Raw genomic sequence first — 20,772 nt, forward strand, 5'->3', positions numbered from 1 at the left:
AAAATCGTCTGAGACCCAAGTCATCTTGGTATCATTTATTGACGAGATAAGATGCCAAAATTGAGATAACGCTTTCTTTCTTCTTTTTTCCATTTTCAATTTCTTCTTCTTTCCGGGTCTTAGTATATTGTTCATAAAAAAAAAGACATGAAACCGAGATTTTGACCCATGGGTTTAGAAGACCAACCTAGAGGACACAAAGGAAAATAAACTCTCTATACACAAAATCCCACTTAAACAAGAAATCTTAAACTCGTAAACACTTTAAATAACTTGCACCAACCCAAGAAAGTTGAGGACAAGCACCATCACTAAATTGACTTTAAGGATTGTGAGAAATATTCAATCTAGGGTCCATCTCTAAATTGACTTTAAGGATTGTGAGAAATATTCAATCTAGGGTCCATCTCTAAATTCTAAATTTTGTTTTAAGTAAGAAAGAATTTCCAATTTATAGGCATTTAGAAGAAATCCCCATTCACTCGGAGATGTGAGAAAGACACCAGATTGCTTGGGAACTGAAAATTCTCTCTCTAAATGTGCAGTAAAGGTCTTTATAGAAATATATTGTAATGTGCCACCTCTGTTTATGTAGAAAGATCAAGATGATGATTTAGTTCCTAATTGAACTATATAGATTGATAAGCTTGAAACAATTTATAACAAATTCTGAAATAAAATAACTATGTATGATTAAAGCGGCAGAAAGACAAAGACAGCTCAACTCTCTGGTACATTTTCAAAATTTGTATCTTCTCCCACATAATCTCCTTGAGCAAAGAATAGTATTGTCATTTTCATGAATTAGGAACTGTATCAAGTAAAATAGTAGTCTTTCTTAAAACCTTTCCAATCACTAAAGATTTCAAAATAACTGGACAATACGAGGGAATTCTGATTAAATGATCAATACTACCCGATTGAATAAAGCAATTAAGAGAAATTATGGAGCAACTTCAAGTCTGGGCTCAAAGCAAAAGCCTTTAAAAAGCTGAAGCGGAAATCTCTTCGTCACAGGACACTTCTGTGACCACCTCCATTGCTTTTGGTTCATGTCAAACACGAGAAGAGTCGGCGCTCCATAACTATGAATGTAAATGAGTTCGAAGGTGCCACTACTTGCAAACACTTCATCAAACTCCCCAAATCCGTGGAAAAACTTGTGTGGCATCCGAGAAACCTCTTTCCATTCGTTCCCATTAAGAACCCATATTCCAATCCCTCTAATTATGTCAGATCGGTCTTGTTTCCCTATCCCTCCCACCATTACAAGCTTATCCTTGAGGTTCATTAGGCGACCGCATGTAAGAATGCAGGGTACGGGTATAAATGTCTGTATCAGCAAATCCGTGGAAGATTTATGAGATTTCTTAGAAAGATCGTATGTGATCAGGCCATGACGGTTTTCTGGTCGACCCATACCGCCTCCCGTAGAGTAAATCAATAAGTACAAAACCCCATTGCATATCACACTCTCATCGCCCCCTCTCCATCCCATCAACTCCTCGGTCACCGCCGTTTCCCAGTTTCCTTCTTCGGAATTGTAAAGTTGGATTGAGATATTCCATTGGAAAAAATTCTCGGGGATTTGCTTAGATTTCGCAATCGTGATGGTATAATTGTGAGTTTTTCGGTCTACAGAGATCGCGAGAGCACAGTAGTCACATGATGCCGGATCCCAACGTTCAAACAACTTGGAGGTTTTAGTGATTGGGTTACAAACAAACATGTTGCTTCTACTATCATTGTCCAAGAAACAAACCAACCCATTCGATGAAGAAATTAACCAATTTGATGTCCCAATACATGGGAGTTCAACATTGTACCATTTTCGAAAGATGGGGTCATACGCATAACCAATTGGTTCACCAGATTTGGTAAACATGAAGTACCAAGGTTTCTGAGGCGAAACATTCGAGGAGTTCCATAAGTACCTTCTTGATTTCACAATCTCATTCCATCTTTTACACACGGAACCCGCTCTAAGTATGCTCGCAATTGGGAGATTGGCTAAGATTCGCTCCAATAAGTCGTCGGGGAGGAGAATATCCAAGGAAACCATGGCATTTTGTTTACTGCCTTCGTCGAGGAGATCTGAGAATGATTCAAATTCGGGTACTTCGCTTCCAATGTCGGTAAAGCTGTAGGTGGTCCATGATGGTTCACCCTCCATTATTAAGAAAAAGTAGAAATCTGGACACACAAGGAAATAAAGACAAGGTAAAGAAACATAAGAAATGTAAACCTCTCAAATCTCAATATCAAATCATACCCACAACAGATATTAGAATATTAAGGAGAAATATAAGAAACCCAAGTCATATCCAATCAAAATGAAACCAAATTCCCTAGAACTATATAAGATGAAGCAATGAAACAGAAGGGGGAGGAACTAGAAGAAAAAAAATTGGGTATCCTCTGATCAACAAGAATTTTCATAAAATCTAGAAGGGTCGGAGAAGAAAACCCATTTCAGAGTCCTTATAATTAAACCAAAATATCTACAAAACTTCATGAGTAGGAGAAATGAAGGAAATAAGTCACATAGACCACCCAAAATACTCTTATCTGATTAAGCAAAATCAGAAGCCTCACAGCCACAGAAAGAGCAAAAAACAAAACCATTCCATAGGACTTTAACTGCACCAAATTGATCTATATCTCATAGAAAATAACATAAAAAATCACAAATCACAAATCACACATAACACCTTCGGATATAATTCAAATCATGAATGATAAAGAATATATAATAATGAATTATATCACAGATCAAGTTAATCAGTAACTCTTTTTCTTAGATATATTATCAAATTAAATTACCCAAAAAGGTAGAAGACCCATTGATCCAACATTCAAAATCCCACCACATTAGAAATAATTATAGAGAAACAAAACAAACCCAGACTGAAAACATAAATAACTCACTAAAATACCCAAATAAAGGTTAAAAAATCACCTAAAAATGAAAGGTGAGGGGAAGCAAACCTTTCTTTTCTCGCAAATTACAGCACTTCTTAGCCTTCTCTAACCAAATGGGTATTCTTGTATTTGTCCAAAACCGTTAGATTTAGCAGAAAAATAGCCAACAGAGGGGATTTTATGGTCGTGTGGAGGACACAATAGGCCTTTTAGGGGGAAAAAGAAGGCAAGAACACAAAAAGATAAAAATAAAGAGATGGAAAAATGAAATGGGTTGGCCTATATCTATCCCAGACTGAGATCCATGTAAGCTTCCACACACACACAGATGAAATAGTGGTTTTTCTTTCGATGAAACAAAACGACAGGCAGGGAACAGAACAGAAAGCGGTTTTCTATGGTGCGAGAGAGAGAGAGATTTAAGGCCTTATGAGCCTCGAAGGGTGGGGTGAGGTGGTTTTGAAGGTTTGATTGCTTTTGTAACGAGAAACCAATGGATTTTGAGACCTCACTCAAATGGAAAATAATGTTGCTTTGGTCATTACCCCCATACCCTTTCCTCTTCCCCAATTTTCATGCTTTTTGCTTTCTTTTTTTCTTTTCTTTTCTTTTTTATTTTTAATTTATCTTCTTAGGGTTTCTTCCCAAATCTCTTTTGTTTGCTTACTTAGATTATCTAACCCTAAAAAAAAGTTTGCTCTAATTACCAAATTTCTTGGTTATCCTTAATTTATTCTCCCTCTTGATATTAATAGCAAAATTAATTTTGGGGTTGTATGTAGTTGGGTATCCAATAAACATCAAAATGTATTTGAAATAAGCAAATATAATAGGATTGATTTCAAATAAGATACAATGGAATTAGAGTAAATGTTTTGCGAAAGTAATTAGATATTAGATCAAAAATATGTATTTATGCTAGGGTTTGGTTTCGGGTCCGTTACAAAAATCATGAGGGAACTAGATCAACGTACAAGATAGTAATGTAGATAATAGTGGCTGAGATGCATGTTTCTAATTAGGTATTTGTTGGTTTGTGGGTATGGGACCACTATTTTGTTAGGTAAATGAATTCCAAAATTTTGATAAAAATAATTACTTAAATGATATAAGAGATCATGCAATTATTTGAAACGACAAAGAACAATTTTCATTCATACCACAACAGTAGTAGATAATAGATCCAAAAATAACATAACGACACTTATTGTTAATTTGCTAGATTGAGATACGAATTTTGCTTGTACTAAATGTGAGATTCGTCTTTATTTCTTTGTAAGATCATGATATTAAAACACTAATAATCACCTCTTAGGATTCAACATTCTTATTTGTGTAAATAAAATTGTTGATATGAAGTTTATTAAATATAAATAATGTAATCCAGTGCAAAAGAAATAAAAATGCAAATAAACAAAATAAATAAAGAAAAAAAAAATGGATACAAAGAGGGGGAAAATAGAGGAAACCTTAGAAATTAGAATCGTGGAGGGGTGTCTACAACTAGTGAGAGGCATATTTTGTTGCAATCAAATATAAATGAGAGAATTTGAAAGATTCTCGAGGTGATTTTAAATATTTAAAAAAAAAAAAAAAAAGGGATAATTGACAATCTAATTAAACTTGCACACTCATAGTCCCTAATCTACATTAGCGTGCACACCTATTCCTAACCCAATGTGACACGCTTTTGGCTATGCATGTTGCGGAAGTTTACAAGGAAATGACATGTATAAAACTATCAATAATTTATCTCTTAGCCTAATGGGAGGTCCAATATTTCTTTAAAGAATAAATCATGAATAACATGACAAGTTGACTACTTTTGATTTTATTTATTTTATTTTATTTTTTAATTTTTACTTTTTTACTCAAATAAGTTATCGAATTCATTTTTCTTCACAAAGATCAAGTCTCCTCTCTCAACTAGTGGGACCAACTCAATTTTTTTTTTTTTCCAAAATGTAAGCCTACAACCACCAAAAGTCCCAACATATCTAAATGATCATATAAAATACATTTTTTTTTTCAATTTTTTTTATTTTTTGGAATAGGGCATCTCTGAGTCTAACGAACTGACCATATTCATTGGACTTTGTCCTATTGATGAAACAACCTTATCTATAAGAATTAATCCCTGAGTATTACACCTCATCCAATATCATGTTACATGATACCATTTAAGTAGCTATATTGCTATGAAGGGACATGAAAAAACTCAAAGTCAGGATTTGGGGAACATACCTAATCCCTCCTTACCATCTCCACTAACTCCCGATGATTTTTTTTTCCTTTTTTTATTAGATTTGAAAACTTTAACACTTATAATTATCATTTATATGTTTCATATACTTTAGTACCCCCCAAAACTTAACCTGACCCATTGATGCTCCCAGTAGACATCACCATCAGTCTCTTTTACCTAACCCCTAAAACTCATATATCACATGTAAAATGTAAAATGTATCTCTTATATGTGATGTTACAAGATCATGCAGTAAGGAATGCATGGGTAATGTGTCCTCATAAATGCAGGGCAATTTTGGCTTTAAAATATGGGGGAGCAATGAAAAATCTTTCTTTTTCAGTGCACCATGAAAGTATGTGACCATATGTTAAAATATATAATAATATTAATGTGATGATGTAAGCATTAGTTTTAGACATTTTAAATGTTTCATAAGCAATTTATTTGTATGTCAATTCTTATCTCTCGGTCTCATTTTGCAAACCTCCATGGAACAAAACAAGCGAAGGAATCGAGCATTTTCCTACAAGATATGCTTTCGTGACTCTAGTTGAGCTCAAATGACAATATAAATATAAAAGATTATAAGATTTAGTTTTTTCTGTTTTCCTAATTCAACTAAAGCAAGAGCATGTGGAGCCATGTTAGACGATGACTGGTTAAACAGCTTAAAACAAAATTAAGACGCACTTCAAACTTCGCACGTGTTATCATCGTGCATGTACCAAAAAGACTCCAATAAGGGTTAGTGGTCGTACCACCATGGCTTCCCTTTCCAGCCAAACCATACGAGGCCACTAAGTCATACTTCACTTATATTTGTTTATCCCCCAAATATTAGACTATTCATTTACCTTTTTATTTTGGTATTATTTATTGCTTTTGTTATGGTAAACTACCCTACTTTATAAGCTATTAACATGTGGTTATTGAATCAACCCGAATGGGCTAATACTCAATTCGATCCAAAAGGATAGACCCAAAGTAAGATCCCTTGTATGGGTTGGATGTGGCATCACTCTCATATGAAAGGTGTATTTAAATTGATCAATTTTAATAAATGATTTAGAAAGGAACCAATTGTTAAATGAAGAGAATGTCAAAACAAGTACCTAAAACATGATGTCTGAGATGGTGGATTGTGGATTGTGGATGGTGAAAGGTGTATCATTGGGTGGAATGTGGAGTTGAAAGACAATAAAAGTAATGGAGGTCACACCTTGTGGGGTCTCAAATCCATCTAACCCCTATTTATTTTATTTTTTCTAATATCTTCACCTCTAAACATCTATCAGAAGACATGTTCAGTTAAATGGATTTTCATGAATGATACCATCCTCATTTCTTAGGGTCTAGATCAATGATTTGTTTTTGGGAATATTACTTAAAGGATCTTGACGGAGGGATTTTTTCTAAATAGTCCCTCAGTTTTGGGCAGTCTCTTACCGGTCCATTTAGTAAATTTTTCTTTTCTTAATTGTTCCTGGATCTCACCTCTTACATTTTTCACAATTGAACGTCCTAATCGTTTTAACTCATTGTTTTCATCCAAAAAAATTAGATTTTTGGCATCTCAATTGAGTTTCGAAGATTCCATTCCGTCATAAAGGATTTAAGAAAGAAGAAGTCATTTTCAATGATTTTTTTTCAAACATTTTGAAGATATATGTAAAAAATTAAGATTTTTTTTTCACCTTTTTTCCTTAGTTTTTGGATGACTTTTGGGTTGAAATATTTCAAATCATGCTATTTTGTCCATCACATTAAGTTACTTTTGGTGCAAATCACATAAGTTTTACGTCTATGAACGAAGAACTTTAAGGCAATTTCGAACAAGAATAAACTTGTCCATCTGATCCATAGCTTGAAAAGATTGAATCGATTGTAACTAGAGGATTAAATATAAGCTAAGATATACATTATAGTTAAATCAAGTCACATTGCTTTGCATAAAAGTTCAATTCTTGAACAACTCCTCAAAAGAGTGGAGAGTGTGAGGCTTGGCACAATAAAAGGCCTTTGTGCAAGAAACAAACATTTATTACAATGGAGAAAAGATCACGTAGAATTCCAAAAATATAATGATATTGGCCGAATTACACATAATCTCATTGATCAAAGCAGGATCCTCAAAAATGGTTTGTTAATGCTGCATGCAATAAACCCCAATTAATAGGGAGGTATGCAATCTTGATTGATTTTTTATTTCATGTACATTCTTATTCTTTTACTAATTTGAGCGTCTAAGTGAAATCTGACAAATAATCTTTTTTACAACAAAATCAAAGCTGCAACATCAAGGATGATCTCAAACTATTCTGTCCCAAATCTCAAGATATATGAGGCCTCCCCACAGCTATCAAAATAATATTTTTGCCACTTTTGCTCTCATTTTCCGTACATTTTCTATGTTGAGGGGTTTTATAGAGAAATCGTTTTCTTAAAAAATTAAATTTTGTGATAGTAACAAAAAGTATCATTTTTTTAAACGCTTTTAAAATACGTCTTGCACCTCTGACAATTAAAACTATAAAAATAAAAAATAAAAATTGCGACTTTTTGAAGAAAAAAATATGTGTTTTCTTAAAAAATCACGTTTTTTTGTTTGTTTTAAACGTGTTTTTTTTTTTAAACACTTTTTTTTTTTTTAATGTGGGATTTGATATGTAATAGAATTTGGTTGTTATGGTTTTCCATTTTTTAAGTAGTACGTTATTTTGATCAAAAGATATGCTGATGAGTAAACCTTTTTATTTTTTATTTTTTCATCATAACATGTATAATTATGTTTGAGAACGTTTTATATTAGAAATGTAGAATAAATTAAAATAAATGTCTTATGAATTATAACATATATACACTTTTCATAATCTTAAATATATTTTGTATCTTTTATGATTCGTCGTTTTTTTTTTTCCATTTCTTTCTTGTTTTTCTTTATTTCTATTTTAGACGTTTTTTTCCGAAGTTTTTCCTTGTCATTTCAAACCCGTATCCTGACTTTGTGACTATGTTTTTCCCGCGGAATTTTAGGTTTTTGGGAAATTGTCCTACAAAGGGAGATATTCCTTAGGGATTCCCCAAAAGGAAATTGATCTCTATAGAAACCTGTATTTTGTACACTTACATTTGTGTGGGGAATTAAAATCTATAAACAATTGTGTGGTCCTGAATATTTGACATACCCTTAGATTAACTCTATATCCCTATCAAATCTAAGTTAGCTAAGTCCAAACCCAAACCCTAGTTTATTTTACTAATTATTAGAAAAAATAAATCCATTTACTTTTCAAAATCATTTGAAACCATTAAACATTGTTTTTCATCAAAATAAGATTAGAGATAAGGACTACACTTGTTATTTTATAATATATTATAATCAGCAAAATTGGTGATATTAGGTTTACCCCCAATAAAATGAAAGATTAGGTTTAAATTTCATAATGCTAATGATTTAAAGAGTGAAACTTTGATCTAGAAATTTAAGATTCTGAAGGCTATTATTAAATAATAATAATAAAAATCAAAATTTCATCATTAACTGAAAGCAACGTTCACTTGCAATTGGGGGTAAACCTAATCTTACATGTTTTGTAGCGATATTACTAAATTACCCTTAATGTTTGTAAAAAAAAAAAAAATTGAACATTTAATTTCACATAATCTTTACTATTATAATGAGAGGAGGTGGAGTGGTAGTGGTTTAATTTTTTTTTTGTTAAATCAAAGATGTAATTTAACATAATATACATATTAAATAAATAAATACTGGTATGTTAGATAGGGCAATGTTGGGCCTGATTTTTTTTTTTTTTAATTATAGAAAATCCTGTTGGGCTGAAGATCATTGACCCTTTTTTCTCACCGGGCCGGGTTAGTGGACCATTAGGCCCAATTAAGTATCACACAAGATATTTAAAGGGAAGACATCAAACTGTTTATTGAATAAGACAGCAAATTTAAGACTTAGATGATGTGTCGGTCGCTAGGGCTCTTGTACCCATAACCTATAATCGATACCTACGAATAAACAATGAAGAATATTGACGTATGTACGGATAAATTTAAAAATATTATCTACGTGTCAAGTTCCCAGTAGTGAATATTAATAATACGTACGATTCAAAGACTGAGGCGAAGGGACCGAGTCAGATTTGACACGGACTAAGGCGCAAAACCAGGAGATTGAGTCGGGGCGTAACTTCGTGATTTGCAAAATCCGTACGGATGTCTCTGACGATTTCTGATCAGATCTGATTTGATGGGATGTATGTATCGAGATCTGTGTGTGTGCTCTCTATCTCTTTTTTGTGTGATGTTTCCTCTGTTTCCTACATCATAGCTTGTGCAGTCGTGTCTATGGTGGTTGTACCTTTAAAACTTAGCTTGGCTTACTCCACTAAGTGGGCCCACTTACAGTTGGAGCACCATAACAAACTAAGGCCAACCGTTTTGTCCTTGTGTGCGCTAATGGGTTTTCTCTCTATTGCCCAGCTAATTGAAATTTTGAAATAAATACGTTTCCTAGAAATTAGCATTGTCTGAGAAACAAGAGAGATCATAAATACCTTTGTGCATGTGCGTGTCTTTATTTTATTTTTATTTCATTAATAAATTCGAACAATTGCACACACTGATCCTATGAAAGTTTTGCTATAACACATTATCAAAGAAAACAATCTTCTATAGTAAGTTTTAACACTAAGACAACCCCCTTGAGATTCTCATCTCATCCATTTGTTGGATGACCCATGATAGGGCGAAATATTCTTTTAAACAAGAATACATGACCAATCGATCTTGCCGAAGGACTAATACGATATATCTTTTTTAAGAGACTATTTAAGGAGGGTGATAAAAAAAAAAAAAAAAAAAATCATGATTATCTGACTATCCCATGTGACACATCCAATTGACTCTCCTGATACGACAAGTTTGAGATACAAAATTGCACTTTCCCATAAAATATTTATCCTGAGAGAATCGTATATTTACAATTCCCAAACTTGTCACGTTAGGAAAGTCAATTGACTGTGCCACATGGGGTAATCAAATCATCACGACTCAAAAAAAAATATCATGAAATATGAAAGAAAAATGCTATGTTTATTGAAAGAGATCAACAATGTAAGATGTAATTTTCTCAACACTTGCTTAATTGGTTTGCTCAGCCTACTCCACCATGGAGGGATTGGGATTAATGGCATAAGATCATACAAAAAATCTCTATATTTACCTTGAAGAGATGTTCTCCATAGTTAATATTTAAACGCATGGAAGGATTAAAATCTCATCTTAAAATAATGTTTCAATTATGAGAAAAATCAAAATGATTATGACTGAAATATTTCAAGATAATTTAAAACATTCAATGTTTCATTCGGACATGATAAACATCTAAATGTTCCATCAAAACATTGTGAAATAGATCAAAACTTTGAAACGCAAAGGCGCAAACTACCATAAAATGTTAAACATTTTTGTTAACCATAATATTTTGACATGATTTATTCCTTAAGGAACACTCTAATAAACTCAATTTTAGTTTATTTATCCAAGTTCACCGTTGTCCAAAGACTATTACTATAACTTGATAGTGAGGGGGCTTTTTAAGAAAGTAGCCAAAATGTTTAACAAAAAGGGTCCTTTGTCATTCTGGGGAATATTTACTCATCCCACATAGCCTAAGTTATGGCTTTGCTTTTTTTCTTTTCTTTCTTCCAATTTCCTTTCATGGTCGAGAACTGTAACTCATTTAAAAAACACAATCCCCATCATTAAACTGTGAAATCAATAGTTGGGATAAAACAAGTATCAAGTCTTTAAGAACATTTTAGAAAATGAACTGTAAGCAATATCAGAAATTCGAGAGCTTTGGTTATCCAGCATGGCCCATATTGTATATGTAGCGTCCAAAAAGTTTCAAAATTAATGATGCACAATTGCGGGAGATTAAAATAACCATTACCAAATCAAAGCATATGATCAACCAATACCGCCTCATAATCAATAGTAACTATCAACATGCGTCCAACCAGTTCTGTAATGGGCAGATTATGTTGATGAACGTGAAGCAAATACAAGCAATGGTTACAAATAAGGAGCATTACAAAGAAAAAAAGGTACGCAATCTGACCCAATAAACTGTCAAAATTCATTCAGACCACTTCTTAATCGATAGACTTTGATATCAAAGTGAGCATGATATCCCATTTAACCTTATGATGCTTGAGTAAGTATTCTCATAATGATGACAGGAATTCAAATCGAGCATGCAAGGGAATGGCCAGGTTCAATAGTTTTTAGCCCATTTAAGTCGAGTATAGGGCAAGGGCTTTCTATATCTTATGGATGTATATTCTAAAATATAAATGATTTTCAGCCCGTTTAATCGGGTAGGGCTAAGGCTTAATAATGCTCAATCAGATCAGCCTCAACCCACTACTAATCTTATATATATACTAGAGTATGCCTGGGCAGCACAAGCATCCTCTTTACGGTTAAAGGGCGCAAAAGAGAAACTATATCAAAGTTAGAGCGGTATTATTGAAATATGGGGTAGAAAAAGAAGATAATAAAATTGGAGGGATATTATTAAAGAAGAAGGGTAGGGGAGGAAAGATAAGACAACATAGTGGGGAATTGTGCACCCCACCCACTCTTCTATAACTGAGTGGAAGTTTGTATCTTACAAAATTGTAGTTAAGTGGAATCCACCATTGTATTTTATTAAATAGACTAGAGTTCGTCGGGCCTACAACATAGGCATCCACTTTAAGTTTAAGGAGGGTAAAAAAGAAAAGATAATGAAGTTAAAAGGTTTTTATTTTATTTTATTAAATTGAGGTTAAGGGGAAAAAAAAAGGAAAAATAATAAAGTTGGAGAAGTATCCTTAAGAAATTGAATAAGTGAAAAGAAAATGCAATAGAATAAGTAGCAAAGTGGGTTCTACAATTGTGTTTTATTATATAAATTCAAAATATATAATTAGATGAATATTTCCTGTTCAAACTGAAATGAAAATAAGATATATTGTTTATAAACAATTTAACTAATACATGAATTTCAAATTTGATTGAATAATCTCACATCCAAAAGAAATTCGAGAACTTTTCGTATCCAGCACGCAATCCATATTGCCCATATTGTATGTGTAGCATGCAAAAGGTTTCAAAATTAATGATGCACAATTGCAGGAGATTAAAATAACCATTACCAACTCGAAGCATACGATCAACCAATACCGCCTCATCATCGATAGTAACTATCAACATGGGTCCAACCAGTTCTGTAATAAGCGGATTACGTTGATGAACGTGAAGCAAATACAAGCAAGGGTTACAAATAAGGATCATCACAAAGAAAAAAGGTACACAATATGACCGAATAAATTCTGTTAAAATTCATTCGGACCAGTTCTTAATCAATAGACTTTGATATCAAAGCCAGCATGATATCCCATTTAACCTTATGATGCTTGAGTAAGTATTCTCATAATGATTGAAGGGCATTCAAATTGAGCATGCAAGGGAGTGGCCGGGTTCAATAATTTTCAACCCATTAAAGTCAAGTATAGGGCTAGGGCTTAATAATTCCCAACCCAGCAAAGCTCGACGCACTACTATATTGTATGGATGTATATTCTTAATACATATAATTTTCAGCCCGTTTAATCAGGTAGGACTGAGGCTTAGTAGTGCTCAGTCAGATCAGCCTCAACCCAGTACTAATCTTACAGATATACTAGAGTTTGCCTAGGCGGCATGAGCATTCTCTTTACGGTTAAAGGGGGAAAAAGAGAAAATATGCCAAAGTTAGAAGGGTTATTATTGAAACGTGGGGTAAAAGAAGAAGATAATAAAATTGGAAGGATATTATTGAAAAAGCGGGGGAGGAGAGGAAAGATAAGGCAACAAAGTGAGGAAGTGTGTACCTCACCTTACTATAACTGAGTGGAAGTTTATATCCTACAAAATTGTAGTTAAGTGAGATCCACCATTGTATTTTATTATACAGACTAAAGTTTGCCAGGCCTACAACACTAGCATCCACTTTAAGTTTAAACAGGGTAAAAATGAAAAAATAATGAGGTTAAAGGATATTTTTTAAAAGAAAAGAAATTTGAGTTAAAAGGAAAAAAAAATAAAGTTGGAGAAATATCATTAAGAAATTGAAAAAGTGAAAAGAAAAGACAATAGAATGAATAGTAAAGTGGGTTCTACAACTCAGAATATATAATTAGATGAATATTTCCCATCAAACTAAAATAAAAATAAGATATATTGGTTATAAACAATTTTAAAAAGTCATGAATTTCAAATTTGATTGAATAATCTCACATCCAAAAGAAGAAGAAAAAAATTATTTGAAAATTATTCAGTTCTAGTAATTTTATTTGACTCAAGCTTGACCCGGGCCAGGCTAGAGCTTAGTGGACTTAGGCCCGAAAGGGGATAGGGAAAGTCCAGAGTAGAGTGGTTAGGGTTCAACCAAGCCTGCTTATTGAAAACCCTAGCTGCTGGACCTTGCCAGTCTCCAAGCTTGGTTTTAGCAAAACAATCTGCTAGACTAGATCTTTGTGAACTCGAACCCCTAGATTTACAGATAGACAATTTAAACAAAAAAATAAAGAAAAATAAAAATTAATGTGATTTGGTTTAAGCCTATGTCCACAGATGATAGTTTCATTTTTATGAGAATGACTATAACCCTAAATTAAATAGCTCTAGATTTTTCAATCCAAAACCAACTCAAGAAATAAAAAGTGACATATTTTCCCTTACATCGAATATCCTTATAATAGTTCTGCTGTTCAAGGGCTCTACCCCTTTGGCCCCAGATTTGATATTTTATGAACAATACACACAAAGACCATACTTCAAACCCTACAATCTTCTTCTGTAATTCTTATACATAATATTGATCTTGGCAAAAAAAGAAAAGAACATTAAATACCATATTTATTCATCTTTAGCCACTTACCTTCGCTATCTAAGGCCATTGATGAATCTTCTTCGGCCTTCGTTTCTTTGGCATCAACCTGCAAAACATATCATTCACAATGGAACCAAATGCCGGAAAATCTCTTCCCTTCTTCACAATTTCCCTCGATCCCCCCATTAGTGTTCTATGATCAACAGCTTGACTAAATCCCATAAACCCATTCATAATTTCACGAAATAATCCTTCTAGGATAATTACTCCAATGTTCAATATCCCTTGAGGACGGCCCGATGGACGACGAACTTGAAAAGCCTTGAAAGTCCCTCTAACCCCTTCGTAGTAACGATTACTACTACCGATCAAGTTATCTAGTAAGACACATACCGTTCCAATCCGTTTATCCTTTCTCAAGGATCGCATAGCGTAGATTTCAATGATTAAACGTGTGTTAATACTGTTAAGAGTTTGATCATCAACGATGAAAACAAACTTGTCGTTCCATGTTGGGTTCTTGTGACCTTCAACGTCAACCCTTGATGTGAGCTTTCTATCTGGATTGATCCATGCCACTGCATATGTCTTCATCTTTTTAGTCCTTCCAACTGTTTTGAGTTCTTGAGCTGAGATTAGGTTTATTTCCATGAGATGGAACTTGGTAGTATTTTCAAGCTCCATGTTAAGGATGGACAAGGGTGAAGAGTTTGAGAACTGCAGACTAGAAGAAAGTTGGTGGGATAAGATTTCGTGGAATGGGTTGTATTAGTTAGGTGACAATGCTAGAGTGACTGTGCAGTCCTGCGTTGGACACTCAGCTGATGTGAAAGTGTGCACAGAACCATGGATGCTTTCCCTCGAGATACGAGTAAAAAGTATATATAATTCTAACACCCCTCCACATCAGCAGTGTCATAGTTTTTAAAGTATGATTTATACATGACCTAGAAATTGCCTATTTTGAGGGCAAAATGGCAAATTTTCATTCAATGTGCTAGGACTGTTCTTCAAATAGGAATTTATCCTCTGCTCCACGAATTAACTTTCACCCTTCTCCACATTCCTCTTTTTCCGCATCAAACAAATTTTGGGCCATTGATGCCCAAATCCTTGGTCCAATGATTAGAAATTATCCATCAATTTGACTTTTGGTTTTTTATTTTTTGTCCATCAATGCATGGATCCAAAATATTTAGGGAGTTTATCAATATAATTTATTGGGGGGGAGATATTTTCTTAAAGGGGAATACTAACGTGCAAGACCACATGGGGACGTTAACATTTTCTATCACATTTTTTTCCTAATAATATCTATTCCCATTTTAACTTTTAGTGGAAAAAACAAGGGTATGTTAGTCTTTTATATAATAAATGCATTTATTATACCTTTAATAAATGGATTTATTATGTTGGCATTGATTGCCAAAACATTTATTTAAAAAAAATACATTTAAATTAAAAAATTAAAATGCCATTAACATTTATTATGAAAAAGACTAACATACCCTTATCTTTTCATTAAAAGACAAAATGTAGAAAAATACTTATTAAAAATAGAATTTATTGGACAATGCTCACATTACCATGAGGTCTTGAAGGTTAACATTCTCATTCCTTTAAATATTGATGTTTTGAAATTCCAAAATAATAATAAAAATTCCTACTACAAGGATTTATTAAGGAATATTTTTCTAAACTTCAACTAATATAGATGGTTGTTTTTTTTATTGAATATTTTTCTAGGTTTTTAATTGTACTTTTAAATTAACCTATTTGTGGATTAAATTTTATTTTTGTATTATTAAATGGATTTGACCACGTTGTTGTAATATTGTATTTAAAACCAAATATTAAGATCCAATAAGAATCCAATCAAAACCACATTCAATATTGTTCTATTATAATCATAATCAACATCATTGCTCTTTATATTTATATCATATATCATAAAATACAATGGTAGATCCCACTCCAACTACAGTTGTGGGATGTAAACAACCAAGGGCAAATTTAGAGTGGGGGCACTTGCCCCCACAAGAGTTTTCAAATTCCATGGCATAATGTGCTATTGCGACAGATTTGAGCAGCGGATAAAGAAACTTATCACTATTGCCCCCACAAATTTTTTTTCCACTCTTAATTGTCCCCACAATTTTTCTTTTCTACTCTTGGTTGCCCCCACATGAGAAAAATCCTGGCTCCGCCCCTGTAAACAACCCAATCCATCTACAGTGAAATGGGGTCCACACTACCTTACTTTATTGCCCTTCCTCCTCACTCACTTCAACTTTATTATTTTTCCTCTTGTCCCATCCCCTCCCCCTTTTTCAATAACATCCTTCCAATTTGACCATCTTTCCTCTTTTACCCCATTTTTCAATAACACCCCTCTAATTTTACTATCTTTCCTCTTTTACCCCTTTAACTAAAAAAAAAAAATGTTCATGTCATAAGAACAGACAAACTCTAGTAGAGAGAATGTTTCAAAGCTGTCAAGCAAAGAACCTTTGCTGCAGGAAGAGGGTGATGGGAGCCTTGTTCGGTATCAGAAGTGCTTCTTTCCCGTCCAAAGCCGTAGTGCGCCACTAGCTAACGGAGGCTGAAAAGCCTACTGAATCAGATGGGCCGAGTTAGCGAGCCAATCAAAGGAGCGAATACTCAGGATAGCAAAACGAGCCAACCGTGGTCCTATTCTAGTGAGTGGTGAGGCTAGATGAAGCCGATGCGAATAGAAGCTACCATGAACCATTGAATCGATTCCCGCGGCCAAGCTTCTTCTTCAATCCATAGTTCTACATCCACATATCAATTGTCATGAAATATAGGCGACGGTCTCACAAATCAGTTGGAAGCATTCTAGCTAGACGACCCAGAGGGAGACCACATGGCTAGCACGTCTAGTCCCATTCAACACATGTTCGTTGGAACCATGACTCACCATGCTCAAAAATGGGTCAGGTTAACTAGTTTTCTAAGGCTTGTTAGAGCTCTCTTCAACCTGCTCATGGCTAGATCGATTAGTTTTGGGTCAAATAGGAATAACTAGAAGATTCCACCAACAGAAAACACCTACACCTAATAGCTTAAGCCGTTGTTCCCATTTCCTCGTTGACCCATCAGGCAAAAGGTACGTCGTTAAAGTGAGTACGCCCGACGGCTCCAAGCTCCGCCCAAATGAAGAGGGTTCAATCCAACCGCATTTTTAAACGTGGTTAAATTCTTGGAAAACTATCACTACCAAATTATAGGTTTAGTGGAACGAGTAATGGAAGGGTCGATGTAATTGAACATCGGAATCTTTAGAAGTGAACATAGTTTCATTCAATTATTTGCTTTGGCTGGTAGCTGTGCCTTTGACTTGGGTGTTTTTATTTACACTACACTACAAGCCCAGGAGAACAATATGCTTAGCATCCAATCCAAAAGACAGAAGTTTGACAACTATCCAATCCGCAAAGCAACCAAGAATCTCTGAATCTCCTATGCAAATGATTGATAGAAACACAAGCCTCCAAAGCAGTACACCATGACCGCAACCAAACTACTGATGAAACATGCGTCATGCTAAAGATGATCTTGTCTTTGAGGCTCAGTATGGATTGCAGTTCTCTCTCCTAAAGAATGCATTTCCTCGATTCCTGCTTAACTGGCTTAGCATCGGACCGTACAACTAAGCGGTGCTACTACGCCAAGGAGGAATCGGGACTAACAACTTTTTGACTTCTAAAGTGGTTGGAAAGGGAACCATCAAGCTGAAGTTCACCTCTGAGAAGGTGATTACACTGAAGAATGTTCTGCACATGTCATACATCCACAAGAACTTGGTTTCCAGATCTCTTTTGTCCGGCTCGGACCAACACCATCCTCTGCTTTATCGAGTTCGTATAATAACGAAGCAAATGCGAACATGCTTTCCCTGCCTTCACCTTTGTTTTAGAGCAATTCTACGACCAGGGCTCATCTCCCTAAACCAGAAGTCACTAATCTAGGCATATGGTCTTTGTTCATTCCAAAGAAGAAGATAGTGTTCGGTAACCAACAGTTCCCCCAGCGCCGGTTGGCTCTTTGTTTTCAATCGGTGGACCTCACTCAACTACAATTTTATGGGGTATAAAATTTGACGCAAAAGAGCCACACAACCCCACTTTATTCATTCCCTCTTCTTTCCCCCTTCAACTTTTTTTTCCCTCTTGCCCCCCCCCCCCCCTCCCTAAATTTATCATCTTTCCTCTTTTACCACTTTAACCCCAAAGAGGAAGCCCGTGCCGTAGGTATGCAAACTCCGGTACTATGGACAGTTCTTCACCCAATGAAGCTAATTAAAAAAGTAACATGTTTTATGGGGGAACAAACAATAGCAAACAAAGAAGAGAGGACAACATAGGAGCAAAATGCCCTTTTTGACAACCACATATCATCTTTGCTTGATCTAAAAACCAGATATCCAATTCAATTTTTCACTAAAAAATATTCTACCTCATTGTTGATGACACTGTAGGACTGTTGTATTCCCATTTAAGAATATTCTTGTCTTATATTCTCTCCAGAATAAGCTCGAACTTTTTCAATGAAAGAAGCTTATTTTCTTTTCTTTTTTTGATAAAGAAAGAAAATCATGGTTTCAAAAATCATCCAAGACTGAGATGACTCGCATGAGTCATCTTGGTATCGTTCATGAAACGAACAAGATGCCTAGGTCAAGTTCCCCCCTCCCCTTTGGTTCTTCTTCTTCCTAGTTCAGAAATAGAGGTGAAAACTTCCATCTCAAAATGTCAAAAACAAATTGAAATAGTTCATGAACGAGATGAGACAAAAATTCGAGAATGAAACCCCTTAAGAGAATTAAAGATGATAGGACTTTCAAGTGTGAATTGTAATATGTATGTTTGCATGTAGGCTACATATCTACTCATTTAAAGCTACATAATTAGATGTTTGTACTTCCAGAAATGGAAATTAATTCTGCTAACGATAATATGGGTTTTATGTTGCTTTCAAAACTTTCATTAATAGGGGTTTTAGTGGGTTGGTTTGGTCTCTTCCAAGTGGTAAGGATTGCTGGTGTTTAGATATAGATCTTTTCCTATATTAAAGAGCTCTATAAAACACTAATTTTTCATAATCAATAAAGATAAATCAGTACAAGACTTAGAAAACAACAAACGAAAATAGATCAACCGGATTAGCTATAGAAAATCCTAATATTCATTCTAAGGCTACAAACAACAGAATTAAAAACCCACCAAGAAAACTCTACCTGTTACCCGAAAAGCTTTTCCATAGTCTCCAATAATCAATAAAGAAAACCCAGATTAAACAACAATGAGGCTCGAATCAAATTAACAGATTTCAAACCTGAATCTGAACACACTAAATTTAACAAAAAAGGAACTAAACTAGAATAAATATATCAAGTCCTACAATTTTCAGATTCTAGGCTAAGCAACAGAAACACTCATGTATAGCCTAAGAACCTCTTCAGAATGCTCCAATAATCAATAAAGCAAAACCAGAAGCAAAAAAATATCCAACTAGAAAACATTCAGATGTTCAGTTCTGGGATTGTCTAATCAACATCATGACAGGATTTATCAGAGATAAATTACTCAATCTAAAATATAGGCAGTGAACTGCAAATCTAAAGAGAGATCAATCAAACAAACTACGGATAACACTTACAGTGTTGTTCGTGTCATGGTTGTGATCATAGTCAACTTTTCAAAAGGTATAATCAAACCATACCAATCATATAGCCAAATTCTAGGGGTTATAAGTAACCAAACACTCATCCATAACCTGAAAATCTTCCCACAATCCTCTAATAATTAACCTAGAAAACACTCATCTTCTTCGAATGATAGGTTCTAGACCTCCAAAAAGAGGAACATAAGACAATTGTCTTCATTGAGACATCTCTCACATTTAGGATATTTCAATTCAATACTTATTTGAAGGAATCCACAAATCATGGAGCAATCTCCTAATGACTAGGAAGTAAATCTTAAGGATAAGGAATACAACCAACTGAAGATAATGAGATTATACGATTGCTGGCACAGGTGACGATGTAAACGACTCAGAAATGAAAAATAACTGTGCAACACAACATGTTTCGCATGGTGAAGAAGCTTTTGTAACAAGTTGTATGATGCAAGTTCAGTGGAAGGAGCATTAATACCCATGGGGTGATGATAGTAACTATCAGCAATTGTGAAGGACCAAGTGAACGTAACCGTTGTGCACCAAAAACAGTACCAAAACTACTAACATTGAGGAGCAAATGATTTGTAAAGAAACGGTACCTTGAAGATCAATTTTCCACTGCAGAAGAGCCACCTTTAGTTTGTACCAAAGATAATCCGCCACCAAAACCCAAAATGCGTTGCATGATTCAATCTGACAACCTGAACGTAGAGCAATTTCTGGATCCAAAAAGTTATGGATGAACCTAGAATCAATGAGAACCGTCACCTTAGTTTTACAGAGTAACCCTTGGAGTTGCATAATCTCAGGTTTCAAGGAACCCTTCAAGTCATGGATGAAGATGGTTGGTTCGGTCTCAATAGTGTCTAGAGTGTTAGTTGGTTCAGCCTCAGTAATGTATGGAATGGTGCTCGACCGTCTCATTGTCTTGAAGATTTCATCACAGTTGAAGCAAAGGCCT

At 34.4% G+C, this 20,772-nt stretch overlaps 2 protein-coding genes across 4 annotated transcripts; both read right to left on the minus strand.

Moving 5' to 3' along the window:
* Positions 1-771: 771 nt before the first annotated feature.
* On the minus strand, positions 772-3,516 carry LOC147407976 (F-box/kelch-repeat protein At3g61590-like). 3 transcript variants are annotated; one of them, XM_086436787.1, is made up of 2 exons: positions 2,989-3,516; positions 772-2,193 (listed from the first exon to the last, which is right to left on the minus strand). In XM_086436787.1, the coding sequence occupies exon 2, from the start codon at positions 2,171-2,173 to the stop codon at positions 944-946; it is 1,230 nt and encodes a 409-aa protein (XP_086292913.1). In that variant the 5' UTR covers positions 2,174-2,193; positions 2,989-3,516; the 3' UTR covers positions 772-943. The 3 variants fall into 3 exon arrangements, with proteins under 3 accessions (XP_086292913.1, XP_086292914.1, XP_086292912.1); XM_086436788.1 differs by having other exon boundaries at positions 2,960-3,516; XM_086436786.1 differs by lacking the exon at positions 2,989-3,516 and adding an exon at positions 2,824-2,926.
* A 10,646-nt stretch (positions 3,517-14,162) lies between these two features.
* On the minus strand, positions 14,163-14,789 carry LOC147407977 (protein SRC2 homolog). The gene has a single exon (XM_086432644.1). The coding sequence runs from the start codon at positions 14,787-14,789 to the stop codon at positions 14,163-14,165; it is 627 nt and encodes a 208-aa protein (XP_086288770.1).
* Between the last annotated feature and the right edge of the window lie 5,983 nt (positions 14,790-20,772).

The sequence above is a fragment of the Akebia trifoliata genome, chromosome 3 (genome assembly GCF_017979445.1).
Source record: "Akebia trifoliata isolate Shusen 1 chromosome 3, ASM1797944v1, whole genome shotgun sequence".
Taxonomy (NCBI): domain Eukaryota; kingdom Viridiplantae; phylum Streptophyta; class Magnoliopsida; order Ranunculales; family Lardizabalaceae; genus Akebia; species Akebia trifoliata.

Bases quoted from the DNA above. Each gene is read 5' to 3' on its own strand.
- LOC147407976 (XM_086436786.1), bottom strand. From the start codon at position 2,872: ATGTGGTGGGATTTTGAATGTTGGATCAATGGGTCTTCTACCTTTTTG. The intron at 2,194-2,823 runs GTAATTTAATTT...TTGTGTGTCCAG, and splicing joins TGGGTCTTCTACCTTTTTGG to ATTTCTACTTTTTCTTAATA.
- LOC147407977 (XM_086432644.1), bottom strand. From the start codon at position 14,789: ATGGAGCTTGAAAATACTACCAAGTTCCATCTCATGGAAATAAACCTA.